This window comes from Mchenga conophoros, linkage group LG10 (assembly GCF_057382185.1).
Source record: "Mchenga conophoros isolate Kocher_MC1m ecotype Shallow Benthic linkage group LG10, M_conophoros_male_GT1.1, whole genome shotgun sequence".
NCBI lineage: Eukaryota > Metazoa > Chordata > Actinopteri > Cichliformes > Cichlidae > Mchenga > Mchenga conophoros.
In genome coordinates this window covers 19,081,295-19,105,419 of record NC_140535.1, presented here as the reverse complement: position 1 = coordinate 19,105,419, position 24,125 = coordinate 19,081,295, and the positions used below count along the sequence as shown (strand labels likewise).

Genomic DNA, 24,125 nt, shown 5'->3' with positions numbered 1-24,125 from the left:
CTGCCTTCTTATTAGATCTATTTATATGATATAATTCATACCCATCAATGTGAAAGTCCCAACCCCGTTCCTCATCTACCCATGTTTCTGATAGTGCTATCACTTTAAACTTGCCTTTCAGATTATTCAAAAAATCACTGATCAGAACAAAACTTTTATAGAGGCTTCTACAGTTGAAATGAATTGATGAAAATGTATTACCCAAGTCAACATTATCCCTAAATCGATTCTCATAATACTCGCATGTAACATTAATTGCATTAAGCACATTCCTTTCTGGATCTATATTATTTTCAAAATCATGTAATTTGTAATCCGAATCTTCAGTCATTGTGATTGGGTATTCTTTAAATGTCTGTAATCCTTATGACATAACATGTATTTCACAACGCATAATCAATCCCAGTTCCATATCCACCTGCAGCTTCACACTAATACTCTTCCAGTCTACTGTCTCATACCTTGCCATTTTCCCCCTCTGACAGTTGGAAATAGTGTCTTTTATTGAATACGTTCGGCTAGTTGTTAGCAAACACATCATAACAGACCTTCTGCCGTCCGACTGCAACAGTGTAATCATCCCCCGTAGTTGTCCAAATCATGAAGATCCCTGATCATTACAACCTTGGCTTCTTCTGGTGTTCCGTTGAGCTTTATCATCACTTTGCAATTTCTTGTCCATGTTGCTTGGATTTTTTTTTCTTTACGCATGATACGGGCTTGTCTGGCAATATCGGCGTTCTTTTTTGTGAGATGTCCACTCCCTTTCAGTTGTCTAGACTGCCTCAGTAGCTCAATTTTGTGTTTTCGATTCACAAATTTTACTACTATTGCTGGAGGTGCGCTGGCATTCTTTCTGGGGAGGGTATAACACGCCGCGATGTTGTTGCTATGCAGGGGAAGTTTTTTATTCGCAAAAAACTCCACTACCTGATGGTCTAATGTTTGTTGCTCCTCCACCGGGGGCTCATCTCCGCCAGACCTCCTCCTCCTTCATCTCCTCCAAATCTTCTTCAATTTTTCTCATCGTTGCCATTTTCTCCTTTTTGTTTGTTTATGTTTTGTTTCAAGCAAAAGATATTTGACTTAGAATTAATCACACAACCTATTCTGAGACGCCAATCTGGCTGTAGCTATATCATTGAGATATAGCGACCGTACCATTCTTTGAATTGGGCAGGGGACTAGCCAGAAAAAAGCCAAAAAAAGACTTGGATGCCCCAAGAGCTGTGTCCACACTCCTGCCCTTCTACTCTGTCAAAACAGTGACTCTGCCATTTGTGATAAAACTTTGTCTGGGATGAGGCAATCAGCTGTGGGCAGAGGGTAGAAACCGTTTGTAATCTCTGTCTTCACAGCCAACAAGCACACCATGCTGGACCTGCTGAGATAGGGTCCTAGTTCACTGAAAAGTGCATCCCATGTAGTAGTCAGTAACTGGTCAAGGTGGACAATGTTCAGTGCAAGACAAAACTCCATTATTAAAATAGTTATGGTGTTTGTGATGCGAGTCAACACATGATCGGAGAGCACATTTCTGCAAATGTATATCATAGAAATGACAGCGTCTCCTTATATCTTCCTCTACAGGTAATGTGTTTGTGGTGAGTCTGGCATTTGCTGACCTTGTGGTAGCCTTCTACCCCTACCCTCTGGTTCTCTACGCTCTTTTCCATGATGGATGGGCTCTGGGAAACACACAATGCATGGTAAGACCACAGAGCTTTCAGCTTGTTTCAGTTTACCACCACTACAGCAGCAATAAGCATACTCCCAGCACAGTCTGACAAAAACACTTCACTCTCTTTCTTTCTGTTCAGGTCAGTGGTTTCCTTATGGGGCTCAGTGTCATCGGTTCCATTTTCAACATCACTGGAATTGCGGTGAACAGATACTGCTATATCTGCCACTCATTCGCATACAGTCGGCTATACAGCTATCGCAACACTTTGATGTTTGTTGCCTTAATTTGGCTGCTCACCGTAGTGGCCATTGTCCCGAATTTCTTCGTTGGTTCCCTGCGTTATGACCCGCGAGTTTACTCCTGCACCTTCGCCCAGAATGTCAGCAGTTCCTACACAGTGGCAGTAGTGGTGGTTCACTTTCTGGTTCCCATTGCTGTGGTTACCTTTTGTTATTTACGCATTTGGGTACTTGTTATTCAGGTGAGTTTCCAGGCTCTCTACATTAATATTTACAGTCTCAAAAATTATATTAAAGCTTTTAGAACAAAGCAATACCACCAACAAAACCAGTAAATACAATACCAGCTGTAAATAATACAGAAACACCAAGAGTAGAATAGAAAAATGTGATGATTTTATGTTTAAACCCTGGATAATTGACCCATTACTTGCTGAGTGTACATTATAAATAGTTTCATGTACTGAAAGACTCATCACAGTCCATAAAATCCTTGGTTGACATTTAAATTTCAATTAATGATTAGAGCAATTTTTTTTTTTTTAATTAAAGCTACAAAAAACAAGGTTAGTGCGTATTTGTGTTTCTGTGTGGGTTAGTGAATGTACAGTCAATAAAAATACTGCGCCGAAATTTTTGTAATTTTGTTGCTGTAAACCACTGCATTAGACTTTAAATCAAACAGTCAAAATATGATTGAAATGTGACCTTCAGCTTGAATTCAAAATAGTTTAACAAAAGGACTGCATCAACTATTTATGAATCATAGCCATTTTTGTAGTCCCCCCCCCCAAAAAATAAATAAATAAATAAAAATAAAAATAAATAAATAAACCAGTTAAAAATCAACAATGTGACACATACTTAAATAGAATGATTGAAGAACTTCATAATATCTAACCGACTCAAGAAAGAGTTTGATGCAGCACTTCCAAACCGTGATCAAAATACACTGTCATAAATGTAAATACGGAGGGTTTACAGCAAAATGCAAACTACTTATTACACTCCAGAACAAGAATGCTAGATTAGACGGCCACAAAACATCTGCATAGAAAGGTTAACTTGTGCCAGAATAATAATAAGATGTATACTATTGAGAAGGAAAGGAAGCGCTCATGACCTGAAACATACCACAGTATGGTATAGAGATGTCTGGCAAAGAAATTGCATATTCTAAGTGGCCAAGTCGGTCACCTGATCTCAGCCCAATAGAGCAATAAAAATAATCCTTCCTTTTAAGATCATGTTAGTTTGTCCAGTTACTTTTGAGCCTCTGAAAATGGGGTACCTTGTATAAAATTGGCTGTAAATACTAATCTGTTAATGCAATATTTTTGTTACAGCCCTTTGAATAAAAGCTGGAAGTCTGCACTTCAAAAAGCTCACTTCATAAAAATGCATTCTCAGCAAAGAATTTTTCATTCACATCATTTACAATTATGTCCAATATGTTTTCTTCATGTCCAGGTGCGTCGTAAAGTGAAGACAGAAGAAAGCCCTCGCCTGAGACCGAGTGACTTGCGGAATTTCATCACCATGTTTGTGGTATTTGTGTTGTTTGCCATTTGCTGGGCTCCACTTAACCTGATTGGCTTGGCGGTGGCGATTGATCCGTCCCGCGTGGCTCCTCGTATCCCTGAGTGGCTTTTTGTAGTCAGCTACTTTATGGCCTACTTCAACAGCTGTCTGAACGCCATAATCTATGGCTTACTGAACCGAAATTTCAGGAATGAGTACAAACGCATTGTCACCTCCGTCTGGGTGACTCGGCTCTTCGTGACGGAGACTTCACGAGCCGTCACGGACGGAAGGAGCATGAGGAGCAAGCAATCGCCACCTCCGCCGCTCAATAACAACGAGTCAGTCAGAGATCGCACAAACAAAGAATGAAGTCTGAATTCATGAGCCTATTAAATGCTAATTCCTGTTTTGTGTTACATCCAGGTAGTTGTGCAGCTAAAGAGTATTAAGTAATGAATGAAACTGAAAGACATGGCTTTGTTTTCTTGTAGTTTATCAAGATATGAAGAATTCTATCATTTAAACTCAGAGTTTTTACCAGTGATAGGTTTTAATAACTGTGATTTGCGTCAATGGAGCAAACCCTTTAGAGATTATATCTGACAGCTAAGCCATGTATTGCAGTTTCATGTTGTTATTACTCTAACAATCTGAATGACACATTACTAAAATGTGATATCCTTTAATGTCTGCTGCTGTAGACTTTAAGACATAATTCACCAAACTGGGTGGCAATGGTAACCACACACTTGTCTTTAGTAACTTCAGAAGCCTCAAATCGTAAAACTCGCCTCACCTGAACGTCAGATTAGTACAAGAGGAAATGATGTCTCACTGTTGATAATATACAGTATAATATCAGTTTGATAGAGTTTTATATGGTGAAAGTGCTAAGCCTAAATGCTGCAGTAGCATAATACTTAATACTGCCTGGTTTGACCTTCTTGCACTGCGAACAACAGGAAACAAAATCTTAGTAATAAACATGACAAATTAATTCAGGTGATGGATGGCACAAAACAAGTTGAGAGAAAAACTAGCATCAAACCATGTAATATGTGCTAGTTGACATATCTGTTTTATTTTAGTGCACATGATGTAGCTTGTGGAGGATACCTGTGTGTCTGCTGATGCTGCTCAACCAATCAGTCACTCAACAAATAAGCTATGCTTCATATCTGCTATAGTTGGTGTGATATGGCTATCTAGGCTTCTTGTAATACCGAAGAAAAGACCCAAACATATACTTGTAAATTAGAGAAATTTCTATAAGTTCTATAAATGTGAAATAAAACTTATTTAAAAAAATTACATAAGGTGACCAGAAATGGTCATTTTGCATCATAATCCGTTTTGATACTACAGGTATTATGTTATAGTGAACCTTTTGTACTTTTGCTAAGGTAGAAACTCAGTACACACAGCATTAAATCCATCTGAATCTACAGAAATAAAAGTGTAATGCAATAACTTATTCAGTTTCATCAAATATCCAAGTGCAGCAAATGGACAGTTCCCTGTGGACACTTTCCTATGCAATTCAAAACACACTGTGCGCTCCAATCCAAGTTCTCCAACATAAGTTGCATCTGAAAACAGTATTAAGTTAACTCAGCTAGTTCCTAACCTTAGCACGTCCATATTTCAAGAAGATGTCATGGTATATTTCTGATTTGCCGCACTGCTGCTCTCTAGACCGCATAATAACAAAAAGACTGAGACACACAACAAGTTCATGAAGCTGTTCTCCTTTCACTGCTAAAGCCCTGCGAATGCAGCAAGCAGTTTAGACTGGGCTCAGGTTCCTCTGCCTCCTACATCATATGCTGTGCAGTACGATGTAGTGGTGATATGTTTATTTATGCTGAAATACTTATGCAAAGCTTTAGCTTTTCATTTAATAGGTAATTTAGTATCTTTGTTTATTAATGCTGTTCGTGATAATTTTTTATTTAAAAAAAAAAGCTGAATTCACCATGGATACACGTCGATGCTTTCATTGTGGAAAGTAAAACAAAGAGAAGCAATGAGAGTACATTAGTGAAATGTAAGGAGCGGGTCACTTGCTTGTATTAAATTTGACAGGAGGATGACACTCATTGCCTCTTATCAGTAAACAGTGTTTTATACATCGTAGATGTCCGAGTAAGTTCTGTTCATATCCGTTTTCCCATCTCAGGGTGCCTACTGAACATTTTTCTTGTGATATGTTTTGTTGTCCAAAACATTTGCAGTTCATTAGCTACCTTACGAGGGAGTCCGAAGACATTTCAAAGGGATATTTTGTAAATTAGTGTTAGTGTTGTTTTTACCTGTGCTATGATGTTATCAGAGATGTATTAAAATGTGTTTTTTATGTATATTTGAAACTCAACAACCCCATATAATAACTATATTATTGGATTACTTTTATCATCTCTTCCCATTAACCCCATTATAGTGCATCTAAAACAACCTCTAAGGTAACTGACACGAACATTGCATCACTAAAAAATTCTAAGAATGGTGAAATAAGATGTGCATTAAAATGTAACAGATTTGTTTTTCTGCTTTTCTCTGACATTTAAATGCACTGTTGGTGCACATTCATGTGTTCCTATACAGGCTGACGTGTGCAAAGCCAGACGCTCACAGATGCCGAGCTCAAAGTTATACCACAAAGACAGAAGTGTAAACCTAACAGACAGAGAGGGAATATTTCAAAGCAAACACTGAAATATGTGGTGCAGAAAAGGGAAGGCGGGGAAGAATAGTAGTGGTTTATTATTTTGTGTTTGAAAGGAAAACATATGGAGGGACTGTGCGGCTTCTTTGGGAACAGAGGAATTGGGAAGGTCACTTCCCCATCAGGGAAGCAGAAGTGGTGCCCAGGTCACTGGAGGGAAGAGAAAGTTGTAAAAACAACAACTAGAAAGGCGATGCTGGTATTGACAGAGAAAACTAATCTGGAGAGTGTTTTAGATGCACTTGGAGGGAGCTAAAGACTTCAGTTCAAACCAAAGAAATGGATGTAGGTGAAGGGGGTTATGTGCACATACACTTTATCATGATGTTGCTGGGGGACATTTTTAGAATACCTTCAGTCCCTAAAGTTTTTCTTTTTGTTTTTTCTTCAATTTAAAACTACTGCCTTATAGTTAATACAATCGTGTCAAACTTTTAAATATTATACGGCAAGTGCCATAGTGTCTATTAATAATGAACCCCTTCAGCAAACCTGGTTTGCCTCCATACTGCTTCTTCTTATGTATTCAGGACAGCTGTCTATAGAAAGTTTTCTCTGCAGCATTGCACATAAGTTCATATGCAGACCTCAGGCAGGAGACTAAATTGCTGAAACACAAGAACAAGTGTTATCTTTTTTTTTTTTTTTCCTTTGTGTCTTTGTCTTGTATACACTAGGGCAAAATTATGTAGCTTTGTTCATTTATGTTCCCTGCGCTCGCAGTGTGGGCCTATTTCTCCATGCCACCAAATATTACACATTCCTTGATAAATTAATGGTTTGCTGTAATTAAAATGCTGTTTTCCATCACCTACAGCACACCCTCACCAGCTTTACTTTTAAAACCAGCCACCATACTGCAGTTTCTCATCGGGCTTTACCACATGGCAGCAAGGTGATTCATCAATCCTCTTAAATCATGTAAATTGTAAGATGAGTTTTTACATTGGCATGGTAACAGATAACTATCTTGAATGCACAGCTATTCCTAGAGGTCCTTATATTAACCCTTGTGTGGTGTTCATATTTTTGTTACTCAGCCAGTGTTCATGGGTCTGGTGGACCCGCTAGAGTTTTGGCTTTCCAAATTAACTCTATCAAACAATTTTATGTTAAATTACTCAACAGATGTTTACTTCATCCCAATTACAAGCCATATGAACAGCAAACATGGTTAATTTTTTCCCTTTACCTTTGTTAGATCACATTTATGAATTAATGTGCTTCTCGTTTTTTGTTTTTTTTTTATAAAATGTTATAAAAAAATAAATCAGTTATAATCAAGTGGAGTGAGTGGAAAGACACAACACATTTACACGTGAAGCAACATGTTTCACAACTAAATGACATCAGCTGCTCATCAATGGTGACATTAGGCCCAGGGTTGTAAAACAGGGGAGGTGGTGCACCCACTTATCCCACACTGTCCTGATGGCAGCTAGCTTGTCTCTCTGCCGTTGAGCTGGTCTGTCATCTCGGTTATCAAAACGGATAATCCTGGAAATTTTGTTGAAGTTTTCCAGAGACATTGATGCACGGAAAGGTTCGTGCCGGTTTCTGCATCCCACAAGATTCTGTGGATTCCCCTTTGGACCTGAAAACTCCTGCAAGGATAAGAACCCCAAAGTAGGCCTGTAGATCAATTTGGTCCATCTCCTTCCACCTCTCTCCAAAAACACACCTTCATTCTAGATTACTGCAAACTAGAGATGGACCGATCCGATATTACGTATCGGTATCGGTCTGCAAACCAGACCAGAATAATTTTCTGGATGGAATCTGGGATGAAAAGCTCAAATGAAGACTTGATGTCCTGCACATGAGTAACTGTCAGCCGTGTTGGCCCTGGCTTATCACAGTAACAGCTCTGTAGGGTGGCTCATTTCTTGGGCAAGAAGACCATTCAATTTCACCAGTTACTGACATCCATGTTTCTACACTTGCTGTCTGGTGGGCTTGTTCTGGTCCTAGAGCTGGCTGCTGATGGGGTACTCGTCTTCGTTTTGTTACTAAATGGTGCTCAACCTCATCCTCTTCTTCAAAGTCACTGTCAGACTCTGAATTTTCAGAAATGTGAAATATTCTGAAACCTCTTTGTCAACATCATCATCCGAAGCCCCTCTCTCTTCCAAAATCAATTGCATGGCCCTCGCAGCAGATAATCTTTTGCCATCTTGATCAGTTGTGATAAAGAACCACACTGGCAAAGTCTTATTTATAGTATTATGCCCCTAATTTGCAGGTGGGACAGGGTATGAGAAAATAAAATTTGGATCCCTCAAGAAAGAGGGTAAAATGTGCGGGAATGTCAGAGCAGACGGTGTTGATAGTTGAATTTTCAACAATGTTGCAACTTTGTGCGAGAGCAGGAGGGGAGGAAATCACTATCAGCAGCACCAGAAAGGAGGAGGACAGAGTGTGGGAACACAGGACCTACACTTTCAACACTTTTATTAGACCTGGGTCCAGTGGACCCGAACACCTTGTATGTAATGTAAATGCGTGGGGGGAGGTACAGTATGCGGTCATCGAAAATTTGTTCAGATTTATGTTCTTCACAGAAAATAAGCCAAAGCCAATGAATTTCAGGTTGAAAAAATAATTAATTGTTAAACTTTTCTTTTGAGAAAAACTGAAAACGGGTCTCACAGACCCGAACACCATACAAGGGTTAAAGGCATCCTACTTTTTGATCACCATGCTGGACTGTGTTTGCACCAGGTGAGATGCTGCAGCAAAGGGATAAATTGGTGCGTTCCAGCAGAAGTTATCAGTGCGATTGTGCTACGTGTAATTGTAGATGAATCAAAACAACATTTTAAATTCTGAGTCACACAACTTTGGAATTGAAAAAGCTATTTTCGGCTTGAGATGACACACACTGTCTGTCTGTCAGTATGGTGTTGGAGTCTCTCTCACACCTTCCCCAAATACTGTACGCAATATTAACGCACTATTGACTTTCTAGTAAAAGAGGAATGTCCTAATCATTTTAAATGATCATTTCCACATTGTGATCTGTAGCGTGAGCCCAGGTGCCAGTTTGCATTTGAAAAAGCGAATACCCATTTGGCAGTGTAAACACATTCATCATTCATTCGCTTTACATCTTTCAACAGATGGGTTTCCAAATTACAGGCTACTACACAGATCACAAGATATTCCCAAATTATAACTTGATGAAGTCTAATTTTCATAAAATTAAATGAATCAGAGAGAAACACTCATATGGTGAATACACTTATTAAAGCCGTTACTCGTTAAGCCTTCATAGCCTTTTAATGACTGCTGTGCAGCAGGCTGGCAAGCAAATATTAAAAAAGGTATCCACGAAATCTGAGCTACAAGCCTACATGACACATTATGCCTCATATAAAGTTTTTATTGATTGAGGGATATTGGCACATGATGAACACGTTAACCCTGAGATGTCACTGTTCCTGTCTTTTATTTTGATCTGCACAAATTTCACAGCATTCGGTTTTGCATGTGTGTGAGTGCGTGTCTGTGTGTCACTAATAGATTATTTAAGAGCATGACAACACCAGCCGAAAAGGATGAAAGACTGCTCAAATTACAAGCAAAGCACTTTCTCGAAGAGGAAAATAAAATGATAGGCCTTGGGAACATAACTGAATGCACTTACAGTATCCTGTAAAGGACATAAAAAAATCAAACCACAGAAAGGGAGAGAGAAAAAACCTTGTGTATGCACCTTTTGTACTGTTTACATATAAGAAACCCTATATGTGTCATTTACAACTGTGACTACGACAACAATAATTAAATATTTGCAAAGCACAAGTGCTTTTCAACTGATTAACTTTTACGCTCAGTGGCCACTTAATCGTCTGCAGCTCATTAGACACTTTTCGTTTGTCTGCTGCCTGCAGTGATGAACTCAATCATCTAAATCTTTTCAGTCTTACAAAAGAAGTTGTGCTCATGCTGACCAGGTGCTGCAAAAGATGGAGAATTTATAAACCGTTTGTAACTATTTAAATGTGGCAACTGACTGTGTATCTTAATGTCCTAAATGGCTTTTGTGAATTTTTTTTAAAATGCTTTATTACTTTTTTTTGGTGTGAAACGCCACCAGATTAAGCAGGACAGTTGCTATGTTACATTTCAGGTGTGTAGCCACTTGACTACTTGTGTCATGATAAATGTTTTCTGTTCCAGAGGCTGTGTGAATGTGCATGCTTGTCTGATGTTATTTATGACTGACACTAATTGGCATGAATTCACAAATGGGGGCAGGATGCCCAGAGGTCTGAGTCTGAGTAACCAAAGGGAAATCTGTGGAATGTAACGAAATTTAAAATTTCATCACAAAAAAAAAAGAAAAAGGAAAAAAAAAAAAGACAATGTTGTGATACTGAGTCTGCTTAAAATGAACTGTGTGTAAAAAGAAAAAAAAAACAACCCATGAATTATATGTACAATTCTCCTAAAACACAATGTTATGGAAAATAAAATTCATATATCATGCTTTGTTGGATTTAGTCATTGATGTGTTGTTATTTATTTTTTTTAAATCGGCATATTTTAGAAAAGTGCTTCCCAGCACTTTGTTCAATTCAATTCAATTTTATTTTATTTATATAGCACCAAATCACAACAAAAGTTGCCTCTTGTTCCATATAATATTTCAGCATGCAGCTAAAAAGGTTTCTTAAAAGCCTGAATTGACTAAAAAATGACTCATCTCTGTGTAGATGTGTGATTATGAACTTTTTAAGGGTCATTTTTCTTTTTATGAGACACCCTCTTACTCTCCTAAGGTTTAGAATTATGACTGACCTGGGGCTGGAAAGCTTTTGCCAGCTTGTGGTGCATACTTTTGAACTCCCTGAACTCCCTGCCATTAGACTATGCCGCTTTGCACTCGCACTGAATGTTAGACTGGGAAAGGTGAAGATCTAAATTTGGGGGACTGCAAAGTTGCTTCACATTGCCACAGAGAGATAAAAACATTAAAAAATGTATACTTAATCAGAATCAGAAAGACTTTATTTATCTCCAAGGGGCAATTAAGAGTTAAGTCCATTTATCAAACCTATATTTAGATTCTTGAGCTCTCAATTAAATCACTTTAATAGAATAAACACATATTTTTTTACATAGCTGTGCAGAGTAAATATAAGTGGAAAGAACTGTCTAAAAGGGTGGCTGTTAGTCAAGTCAAAGCGGATTAGATTGCAACAGACCGTGGGATGAGTAGCTGGAGGTGATTCAGCACCGGAGGCAAAGATTACGATTAAGAAATGAGGGTGTGGTTTAGAGAAACTTCTCCTTGCTCATGATGAATAATTGCAGGCGCTGATATCCAGATGGTAGTCTACTCACTCTCATTATCAAACGCAGTGCACACATCACTACTATAATGGGATATTAGTGGAAAAAGACAAATCAGCTGCTCCAATAGAAGCTACACAGCATGTAATATCACCTCATAAAACACTCTCTCCACATGAAATACTTTGTAAATTCAACATGACAATTTCTGGGGATATGATGTGATGAGATTTCAAAACTTAACTAGGTGAAACTTAAGTGTATATAATACTCTACAGACAGAAACTTGGCCCTTTATAACAGCAACCTACTGATTAGGTAGGCTGGTTTTATATCAATGTGATTAATATGACAAGTGTAATTATTGTGTTCCCCTTTACTGTAATTATTACCACCCTGCTCAGCTCAGAAAAGATATATCCTCCTCAGTATTTGTTGTTAAGTGGCTACAGTGAATATCAAAAGTTTAAAAGATCAGCAAAGACTTTAAAGTCATATTTAAAGCTGACGTCTCTGCCTGCTGTAGACCAAAGCTCAACTCACTGAATGCAATTGCCTTCAGTAATTCTGATTAACATTTAATGTGTAAAGGGGGACTTTGATTGCATCTAATGCATGGATTAACAAAGATAATCCATGCATTAGATTAATCCATGTATTCATTTTAGTCAGAAACAACAATATGCAATTTCATTTCATTTTAAAACTCCTAAGGTTTAAAATGAAATGAAATTAGAGAGCACTGTTTTCTGAAATTACATATCATCATCACAGATTAGGTATGCAAATATGAGGTAAATACTGTGTGGCCGGAGCTTTATGTAGATCGCTTGATTTACTTTTAATTGAAGAGGGTTTCTTGGGAAATCTTTTGTACTGGCAACACATATATGTGGAGTAAAAAGGGAGCAAAATGCCACAATTCTGAGATTTAGAAAACATGTGCTCTAAACCTGTGTGCCCTTTTAACACAAGGACCCTTTCACATTTAAGACAGAAACAGCATGCCAGATACTCTCCTGTTGAGAAGAACTCAGCAGGTTTTAAAAAAGGAAACTTCAAAGCACTCGTGGTTTTTCATGATCTGTAATAATACATTTATATACACTGATGAAACGGACTTTAATGTCTTGAAAACAGTATTATTTTCTGTGATGTGTTAGCACCTTAAGGGAAACCTTGACCTTAAAAGAACCTGCTGCACATCACTTCAGATTAGTCTTCTTTTTTTATCATTTTAAGGTGAAAGTATGATATTTTTTTTCCCAGCTTGTTTAAGCTTTTTAGTCAGGTCATATGAGGATTACTCAAAATCAAATATTCTAAGCTAAGCCTTCATGTTTCATATTACACCACTGCATTGGGACTGTATTCACATAGCTGCCATATTACAACGTGCTTCATAACAAAATGCTAAAAACAAAGTTTCCTTTTCAAAACAGATAACAGCGTCAGTGCAACTGAATTAACAATGGTGTGACAGCTAATTACTTTGAAGAATTAGCCACAAGCCAGACAGAGCCATTATGAACAACCTGCAGTCATTCCAAGGAAGCTCTGTTAACACAAGTGAAGAATGAATGAAAAGGCACGAATAACAATTTCCAAAACAGAGTGTGACACAATGGAATTTATCTTGGCAATATTTAATAAACAAAGTGTGAGATTTAACATGAGCATGCAAAGTAAAGGCTGGGTCAAAATCACCTCAAGGTTCCTAATAAGACTGACTGTCATGGTCTCCGTGCCTGCCCGGCCGGCCCCACAAGGCTACATGTGTTTTTTTGGTTTTCTCTCTCCCTCTCTCTCTCCCTCTCCCTCTCCCTCTCCCTCTCTGCCTGGGCGGAGCTCACTGTGGGCTCCCGCCCTTGGCCCACACACCTGTCAACAATCAGCGGTCATCACCCAGGAGCACTATTTGAGGCTGGAACACAGATCCTCTCGTCGCTGGATGATTGTACTAGAGACGTTAGTGTTTCTCCCAGCTCTTGTGAGCCTGTGATTTGTGATTTGTGTGTGACTTCCCTCTCTTCTGCGACAGACTTTCCTCCCCGTACCTGTGACACCCCCCCCCCCCCCCCCCCCCAGTCGTGTGAACGTGTGTGAGTTTGGGCAAGAAGACGTGAGTGAGTGTGAGAGAGCTTCCCTGTGATTCCCTGGAGTTTGGATTCCCCTTCACTGTATATATATTGTGCACTGGTGCTGTAAATAAACTGTTTTTGAAGACGCCTACCGCTCTGCGCTTGAGTTCCTACTACCAGATTGTGACAGAATCATCCAGCCATGGAAATGGACTCAGCAGATTCGACGATCTCAAACCCCACCCTCGCCACTTTGGCCGCGCTGCTGGAGCGTCATGAGCAAATGTTTGTTCACCTTCGAGCAGAGCTTGCAAACCTCACTCAGGCCGTGGCCCGGTTAACACCGCTACCGACAGCTCCACCTGTCGCCGCTCCTCCGCAGGAGGCGCTAGCTCCAGCAGTAAGTGCCACACCACCTGCTCCCTCACCTGTTCACTATGACAGATTTCTTCCTACACCAAAAGCTTTCACTGGAGAAATTGATAAATGCGCTGGTTACCTTACTCAATGTGCCCTTCAGTTTCGCCAGCAACCACAAGCCTTTTCTATTGATGGTGCGAAATTGCTTATATTGTCCAGTTACTCCAAGATCGTGCTCTGACCTGGGCACAAGCTGTGCTTTAAGCAGATCCGGTCATCACTTTTACTGACTTTCTTGTTAAGTTTAAAGGTGTGTTTGACAGAAAGGCCATAACTGCCACCGCCGGCCAGCGCTTGCTTGCGCTCAAACAAGGTAAACGAAGCATGGCTGATTTTTCTATTGATTTTTCTACTTTGGCCAAACAGACGGAATGGGGAGAAGAGGCCCTTAAGAGTGCGTTACTTACTAACGTTAATGAGGAAATACAGAATGAACTGATGCTTCGTGAACTACCTTCCTCCCTAGATGCGCTTTTGGCTCTGTGTATTTGGATGGACGACCAAGTGCGCGCACACGGGAGTGCACGCACACGTTCGGGGCATGAACCGCTGAATTTTTGTGGGACCTCTACTGCAGCCCGTGGGCCGCATGACGCCGACACCCGGAATGAGGAAGAACCCATGCAGCTTGGGCGCTCACAGCTGTCGCCCGCAGAGCACCAGCACCGCCTTGCTGCCGGTGAGTGCGTTTATTGCAGCCGTAAAGGCCACTCTGTCTCTTCCTGCCCGACACTGGCACCAGTGATCGAGAGGGTGCTGGTGGGCGATCTGTCGAGTGAAAGCCCTCTCCCCAGACTTCTCTTACTGGCTAAACTACGCTATCAGACTGTTTTTCACTCTCTCTCTGTGCTCATTGACTCTGGGGCTGAGCAGAACTTTATTGACACCTCGCTCGCCGGCAAACTAAACATCGCCTTGGAGCCTCTGTCACGCCCTCTCTGCGTTCATCAGGTCAGCGCCTGCACGACATCACTCATGTTTCTGAATTCCTTTCATTATCCCTCTCAGGCAGTCACACAGAAAGGATTTGTTGTTGTTTTTTCATTTAAAGCTCCTCTCACTCCGCTGGTTCTGGGTCACCCCTGGCTTGTTCTCCACAACCCACATATTGACTGGGAGAAAGGTGACATACTGGGTTGGAGCGTGAACTGCCACATGAACTGCCTCCGGGCTGCGGCTTCACCCGTTCCGCCCACGGCCTCATCGTCCGACACCCCGGACCTCATCAGAGAGGGGGATGAGTGGAAGACCGCGTTCAATACGCATCAGGGACACTTTGAGTATCTTGTGATGCCGTTTGGGCTGACCAACGCCCCCGCAGTGTTTCAGGCGATGGTTAATGATGTCCTTCGTGATTTTGTTAACCGTTGTGTGTTTGTGTACTTAGATGACATCCTGATCTTTTCTAAGGTTCTCGAGGAGCACCAAGTCCACGTACGGCAGGTCCTGCTACGCCTCCTGGAAAACCGGCTCTTTGTGAAGGGGGAGAAGTGTGACTTTCACGTGACTTCAGTAGTTTTTTGTGCCGCAACATCGAGAAGGGGGACTGATCCGTAGAAGGTGCGGGCAGTGGTGGAATGGCCTACTCCTCCTGATCGCTGCCAATTGCAACGTTTTTTTGGGATTCGCTAACTTTTACAGACGGTTCATTCGCGATTTCAGCAGGATCGCTCTCCCTCTTACTAAACTCACCTCTCCCAAAGTCCCCTTCCAGTGGGATCCTGCCGCTCAGCGAGCCTTCGCCCTGCTCAAGGAGAGATTCACCACTGTCTCTCTCCAGCAGAATGTAACTATGACATTGGGGACCGGGAGCTTCTGGCCGTCAAGCTGGCCCTGGAGGAGTGGAGACATTGGTTGGAGGGAGCAGCACAATCATTCATCGTCTGGATGGATTACAAGAATCTGGAGTACCTGCGCTCGGCTAGACGTCTCAAATCCCGGGTGCCAAGTGGGCACTGTTTTTTGCTCGTTTTGACTTCACTATCACCTACAGGCGACCACAGGAGACCGAACCGGATCCTGGAAGCCTCTTCGTTCCTTCAGCCGTCCGCTCTCAGGTTCTCCAGTGGGCTCACACCGCCCGTTTTTCATGCCATCCTGGGGTCCTTCGCACCTTATCCTTCCTCCGACGCTACTTCTGGTGGCCCGCTATGGCTAAGGATGCCAAGGAGTATGTGTCAGCCCGTTCGACCTCCGCCCGGAACAAGTCTTCGAACCACCCTCCACCGGGTCTTCTGCAGCCTCTCCCTACACCAACCCAACCATGGTCCCACTTTCTTTGGACTTCATCACGGGTCTGCCGCCCTCTGCAGGTAACACCACTATACTTACCATTATTGATCGTTTCTCTAAAGCTGCACACTTTGTCGCCCTCCCGAAGCTCCCCTCTGCCTTGGAGACGGCCCGGCTCCTCACCTCTCACGTGTTCCGGCTTTGTGCCACTACGGACTGAGTCTAAAAAGCTGTCTCCTCCGTTTATTGGCCCCTTCCCCATCGACACCATTGTGAACCCTGTGTCTGTCCGCCTCAAACTGCCGCGCAACATGCGCATTCACAATGTCTTTCATGTGTCTCAGGTCAAGCCAGTGCTCTCCAGCCCGTTGTGCCCTCCTTCCAGGCCCCTGTTTTTTGGAGACGCCTACCGCTCTGCACTTGAGTTCCTTCTACCAGATTGTGACACTGACGTGGCAAGAGGACCTAGAGTTTTATTCCATCTGCATAGTGGTGATACAAAACTGAGGAAGAAGCAAAAACACGGAAAAACAATAATGAACCCTGCGGTACACAGAACCCTGCGGTACACCGCTGACAAAAGAAATGGAAGAGGACCAGAAGCAGCTACAGAAAAAGATGATTTTGACATATACAAAAAGAACCCCTCCAAAGCAGACTCCAATACACCCACCCAGAATCTCATCCAATCAAGCATGATATGATTACATTCAATGACAAATTCATATATGAGGCATATGACAATCCACATTCATATATTAATGGAAAAGGGCATAGTGTTTCATAATGAATAAAACATATATACATAGAGCTTTTTTGTGAATATGAACATTAAGCAGAAACATTTGCTCCAGAGACCTGTAATAATAAAGAGATGTGATTTTTATCTACAACAGCATCCAATGATGTTAATTGCTGTGAAACTGTCCTATGCAGAAATGACTTACTCTGATAATCCTTGCCTGCTGACTTTGCAAGTCTTAACAGCTATTGTTTAAATATTTTCTTGGAGCAAGATTTCATTCAAAAGCATGGCCAACAGAAAAATGCCTCAAAAGCTACTGAGTCTGAATTGCTCTAGCCAGATTACAGCATGTGTCCTATTGCCAAAGCATGCTCCTCTTGTACTGCTGAAGAACAACAATTGGAGATCACGTGACCCGTCGGCAGGAATGCCAGCGTAGTTTTTAGCTCTGCACACATTGTCACTGTTTATCACTATCCTGTCATATAAATTAGTTATCTCGACGCCGATCCCACTATGGACACCTCTTCAACCAGAGACTCACGGAAAAGGGAGATTGCTCAGTCTCCCTTAAAGAAAAAGTTTAAAGATTCCTCCGTCACTAAGGAAGACCTCGACGAGGCTATTGCTAACGGTGTGAAGCTAGCACTTCAGGAACAACAAAAGTCCCTCGATTCAGTGGTTGCCTCGGCAGTCAGGGAAGCTATGGACTCTATCTTGATTCCTGCTCTGCGCGACTTACGCACAGACCTTCAAAAGACCAATGAAGTGGTAAATAATGTTAGCGGGGAAATCGAGAGGGTAGCTGCGATGGCTAAACGCACTCAAGACCGAGTGGACTCAGTGCAAGCCGCCGCGCGTGAGGACAGGCGATCGGTTATCGATCTGAAGAAACAACTCGACCTTCTCACGACAAAGCTTACAGATCTGGAGGACAGGGGTCGCAGGAATAACATCAGGCTTGTTGGCTTACCTGAAATGCTGGAGGGCTCGGATACAGTTGGCTACATTAAGGCTAATCTCCCCAAGTGGATTCCGTCGTTGGAGGGGCGCGACATCGACATCGAACGAGCGCATCGGGTGTACGACGGCCGCGATACTAATACCAAGAAGCCTCGCACCCTAATCTTCAGATTATTACGGTGGCAGGACAGATCGGCAATTCTCAAAGGGGCACGCAAAGCATACCCAGTGAAGCATGCCACCAACACCACTCTTCTTTTCTTCCCTGACTTCAGTCCGACTACAACAGCAAAGAGGAAGAGTTTCTCTCCTGTCATGAAGAAGGCTACGGCTATGGGCCTGGAACCATTCCTCATTTACCCCGCCGTGATGAAGATAGAGCACGGTGGTAAGAAGATGGCATTCGAATCCCCTCAACTGGCAGAAGATTTCATTAACTCCCTGCCGCGAAAGCTGAATCCTGCAACGCCGCAGTGTGTTGATGGGGCCCCCGCTTTTCCTCCCGATCTAAACAGCGCGGCCAACGACGCTGGCAATCAGCATGCAGGAGAAGGCAACTTAGTGGACATGAATGACTGAACGCCGGTTAGTTGACCTGTTTTAGTTGCAGCAGGCCTCAACTAGGTTGACGGCAGGATCACTTCCATGGGTTAAGGTTGGTTACATTTAATTTAGCGACTTGCTTCGCCCCTACCGGGGGTACCTTTTTTTTTTTATTTTTTATTTTTTTTATTATTTATTTTATTGTATTTTATCTTATCTTATTTTGTGTATGTATGCATGTGTATGTATGTATATGTGTATGTGTGTATATATGTATATGCATGTGTATGTGCATGTCTGTATATATTTATATATATGTATTTTTTTTTTATTTATTTATTTTTTTTAACTATTTATTTTACTTTTCTTTGAGCTTATCATGGTCACATATTTGCTGGCTGTTGTTACTGTACGTATATAAGATACATTTGTATTATTTTATTTTGTTTTTGTTGCAAATATTCATATTTTATATTCTTTTTTTTTTTTTTTTTTTTTTTTTTCTTCTCGCTAAATAAGATAATTTCACTCAGTCGGGAGGGTGTGGGATATACTTACCCACTTAATTTCCGTTGACTATGTGTGCACGTCTGACCCTCAAGTTTTTTGTGTTGGAGTGGAAGGACCGGTTACGAATCAATCAGAAGTTTGTGTTTTAGCAGACCTATGGAGGGAGCTCTGTGCGGTCTGCACCAGTTTTTGTATATAGTTTTTTCCTCCCCTTTCCCCTCCCTTGCAGACATATCTCTATGCAAAGTTATAATTCCAGTAGCATTAGTGAAACATTGCAGTACCTGGCAGGGGTATGGTGGCCTTGTATTTTACTACACACTGACGCTCCTCTCTTGCTATCTTCACATTGGGACCATTCTTGGACACTTGCCGTACCGATGCTACCATTGATTATTCTGTCACTTAACGTTAATGGTCTTAACTCCGCTATTAAGCGGACACGTGTCCTTGAGTACCTATACCGTAAAAACGCTGACATTGCTTTAATCCAAGAAACACATCTGAAACAAGGTGATGTGGCACGTTTTCAAAACAAACACTACAAACTACTAGCTTCGTCCTCTGCCCCAAATAAAACCAAGGGTGTCTGTATCTTGCTGAAGAGAAAATTCGACCTTACTACCAGGTATAGCACGAGTGATGAAAACGGCCGGCTGGCACTTGTAAGTGGCAGTATCTTAAACCATAAACTGGTATTCGTATCTGTATACTGTCCAAATGAGCCAGACAGGGACTTTTTTACTTATATTGCCAATACACTATTAGAATACAATGATTATTCCATAGTGTTGGGTGGAGACTTCAATGCTGTCGTCAACCCCGTTTTAGATAAATCTCATCCAGATGCAGTAGCTAATCTCTCATCTTCTCTGTTGAATACACTTATAAAAGATCTTAATCTCATCGACCTTTGGCGGATGCAGAATTTCGACATTAGGGATTATACATTCTTTTCTAATAGACATAAGACATTCTCTAGGATAGACTACGTTTTTGTTAGTCCTTCCTTAGTTTCAGGTGATACATCTATTTCTATTCAGCCAATCTTGATATCGGATCATTCAGCTTTGTTATGCTCTGTCGATCTGCCCAATTTAAAGAATAGGGCCCCCAGGTGGCGCTTTAATACGTCCCTATTAACAAACTCTACCTTTCTCAGCCTGCTTAAGCTCCAGCTGAAGGATTTTTTGGATATCAACGCTAATGAGGATATCGACCCACAAGTCTTATGGGAGACTACAAAATGTTTCATTCGTGGCTTTTCCATCTCATTCTCCTCCATGTTGGCAAAAACAAAACGTGCTCAGGTGTCCAATCTAGAAAATCAGGTGGAATCTTTACAGAATCTGCAAAAACTAAGCCGGTCAGACGATCAGTCTACACTCCTAGCTTCACTAAAAGAAGAATATGATGCAATAACCTTGTCCAAAGCAGAATTCATCTTGCATAGAACTAGACAGAAGTACTATTTTGAATCAGAGCGTCCTAGTCATTTGTTGGCACTTATGCTTAAAGAATGTGAAACAAGGGCACATATTCCAGCTATAACAGCTGCAAACGGTAAAATTACGACAAATCCCCAGTCCATTAACACCACTTTCTCGTCATTTTTTGTAAATCTGTATAAATCAGATATCAATTTTAAGGATACTATCTGTAATAACTTTCTCGAGAATCTGGATCTACCTCATATTCCACAAGCAGATCAGGATGAGCTAGAGGCCCCATTAACTCTAGATGAGCTGCATAGAGCGCTGAAAGACCTTAACAAAGGTAAATCACCTGGACTGGATGGCCTTCCGCCAGAACTATTTCTAGAACTTTGGGATACAATAGGCTCGCTCATGCTCGGCTCATTTAATTTTGCAATCCGGAACGGGTCTTTCCATAGAGACCAGAAAACAGCACTTATTACCCTTCTCTTAAAAAAGGGAAAGGACCCTCTTGAGTGCTCTAGTTTCAGACCGATATCTCTGCTCACAACTGATCTTAAAGTATTTGCAAAAGCTCTCGCATTGCGCCTGGAAAGAGTTATCCATGTTTTGGTCAATGCAGACCAGACAGGATTTATCCGAGGGCGGCTTGCATCTGATAACATAAGACGGCTGTTGCACATCATAGATGCCGCTAACAGCTATCAAAATCCATGTGCAGTATTTTCACTTGATGCAGAAAAAGCCTTTGATAGGCTAGAGTGGGACTATATGTGGATGGTATTAAAACACTTTGGGTTTAAGCAGAAATTTGTTGCTATGATTCAAACACTGTATCACTCACCTCTTGCTAGTGTCTTAACAGGGGACCTGGTCTCTCCCCCTTTCACGCTGCAGCGTGGAACGAGGCAGGGTTGCCCTCTCTCTCCTCTCCTGTTCTGCCTCTCTCTAGAGCCCTTAGCACAAGCCATTAGACAGTCCACGATTTCTCCCATAAGAATTGGTGGTCATAATCATATCATATCTCTATATGCGGATGATATTATTCTGTTTTTGGACAACTATGAGACGTCCATCCATCCATTGATTAAAAACTTTGACCATTTCAGCTCTCTATCTGGCTACAAAATAAACTGGTCGAAATCTGCTTTGATGCCTTTGAACGATAAAGCTACGAAAGTTTCCTTACCCGGTTGTGTTCAGATCAAAAGCACTTTTACTTATCTGGGCATTTCAATTCATAATAGTATTCCAAAGATAATCAAGGAGAATTTTACTACTATGCTAAATAAGATCAAATCCGACTTTCAAAGATGGGACAATTTAAAAACTTCGCTTCAGGGTAGAATCAACACAGTAAAGATGAACATACTGCCACGGCTTAATTTCCTTTTTTTTATGTTGCCACTCTCTCCTCCTCTAACTTATTTTAAAGACATACACTCTGCGGTGTCTAAATTTATTTGGAATGGCAAAAGGCCTAGGATACGTTTGTCAACATTGCAGCGGCCCAAATTGTTTGGTGGCCTGGCAGTACCAAACTTTGAGTTTTATTACTGGTCATTCCAAATCAGGGCGCTTAGTACGTGGGTCAACCCAGAGACTACTACTGCGTGGAAAATGATCGAATCCGCCAAGGCAGCACCGCATAGACTACAAGATCTTCTGTTTGCTAATGTTCCCGCCAATACGCTCTACAACAACAACGAATTTGGACCTATTATTGCCAACTCTATACAGGTATGGAGGAAGATAGAACGGCGGCTGGGTGCTCCAGTTAAATTTTGTAAAAGCTCACCACTCTGGCATAATTTAAAATTACTATGTGGCAGCCGACCATTTGTTCAACCCTCTTGGTTCTCACTCGGGATAAACCTTTTTGATGATCTATTCAACGCCCAAGGCCTTTGCTCATTTCAGGACTTAAGGACACGTTTTTCTCTTCCTGCATCTTCTTACTTTGTATATCTGCAGCTCAGATCAGCTTTAAAAGCATACGGTGTCCCCTGGGACTCTCCTCTTCCCTCTCATCCCATGTTGGACTGGATCCTGCCTAAATCTGGCAGACCCTCTGTTTCCAAAATCTACAACAAATTAGCTGAACATGGTATGAAGTCCCTGCCCATTGAATCTATTTGGGTCAGGGAACTGGGAGAACTACAGGTTAATATAGACTGGGATACAGTGTGGTCTAATCTGAGTTTGACTTCTAAGAACCTGGCGCATCAATTAATTCATTTCAAAACCATACACAGAACATACATTACGCCCTATAGGAGGTTCCAGATGAAACTACAGGCTACGTATTACTGTCACATCTGCAATGATTCATCACCTGGCACGTTTTTGCACATGTTTTGGGACTGTCCTGTGGTATCCGATTTTTGGGTCTTTGTGAACTCTGTGTTATCTGAGGTACTGGAAGTTTTTTATGTTCCCAATCCTGGTCTTTGTCTCCTTAATGATACCTCTGAAATCTCCTTAAAACAAATGCAATGCAAAATGTTGTTCGCTGGATTTACATCCGCAAAGAAGACTATTACAAAGCAATGGTTCTGTCCTGACGTTTGTATGGAATCATTCTGGAGACGATGTCTTCTCCGTGTTATTGGTTTTGAACATACCACAGCAAAATTAAATAAAGCTCGACCCACGACTGTTGACGCTTGGAAAATCTTCTCATCCAGAGTTATCTCCTGGAAGAGGCAATAATTGGTTTTAACTTTGTGTTTTTGTGTCTTTTCTTTGCTGTCCCTATGCCTTGTTTGCTAATGTTTGCTTTGCTACTGCAGTTTACAGTTGTGCTGTATATGTCTGTACCCCCCCCCCAACCCCGTTTTAAATCAATAAAATGTTGATCACAAAAAAAAAGAACAACAATTATGGTCACATTACTGTTCCATTTCAATACACTTTTAACTACTGTACTTTGTAACTGCTAGAAGTCCACTGAATTGGTGCTGCAGGAGTTGGTTCCCTGGTCTTTGCTGAGGACCACGGGAGCCTGAAGACAGTTGATAACTGCTGAGACCTTAAGCAGTGCCCGATGGTTGTCATGGCAACAGACACTGCAGACACCATCCTGGACACACTTGGATCTCTTTGAAGTCAACTGGAGAGTTTTCTGCTTGGAAAGCCATATATGCCTCACTGAAATATAATTTTCAGTTTACTCTTTAACTGTACTTGTTGGTGGGTTCTTTTGTATTTTTTTTTTAAATATTTATTTTCTGATTAACATTTAATGTGTAAAGGGGGACTTTGATTGCATCTAATGATTGCATCTAGTTTTTATTTTATTTGGTTTGATTAGCTCATTGCCAATCTATACACTACTTCACTGATAATGACTCATGCAAATAGGATCCATTCTAAGAAGGCAGTGCATCTTACATTTGGTTGACAGCTGTTTTTGCCTTCCAGTGCTGATGTTCACTTTTAAATACAATTTCCAGACTTCATTAACTCATCATGTTGTTCTTCTCAAACCCTAGTTTCAGCACATGCACTTTTTTTTTTTTGCACTCATGTGTGAATTGGGTCAGTATAGTAATTGCCCAGTGGACTGACAGCAAGAAAGTACATGTCGTGTGTACTGCCTCCTGACAGTTTAATCAAGTCTCACTCTTGCCTAAAGCAGAGTAGTTTCAGTAATGAAGAGTATTTTCTCCTGTTGTGTGCAACATTTGTCAAACGACAAATATAGAAAATACTCCTCTGTGTCC

The 24,125-nt window shown here is 41.2% G+C and overlaps 1 protein-coding gene across 1 annotated transcript in view; it reads left to right on the top strand.

Annotated features, from left to right (window-relative positions):
* The window catches only part of mtnr1bb (melatonin receptor 1Bb), a 56,684-nt gene extending 46,009 nt beyond the window's left edge, over positions 1-10,675 (top strand). The window contains exons 2-4 of the mRNA XM_085289119.1: positions 1,591-1,709; positions 1,821-2,165; positions 3,394-10,675. Coding sequence (XP_085145245.1) covers positions 1,591-1,709; positions 1,821-2,165; positions 3,394-3,816 — 887 coding nt within the window. The 3' untranslated portion in view covers positions 3,817-10,675. The remainder of the gene's footprint in view (positions 1-1,590; positions 1,710-1,820; positions 2,166-3,393) is intronic.
* Positions 10,676-24,125: the final 13,450 nt, after the last annotated feature.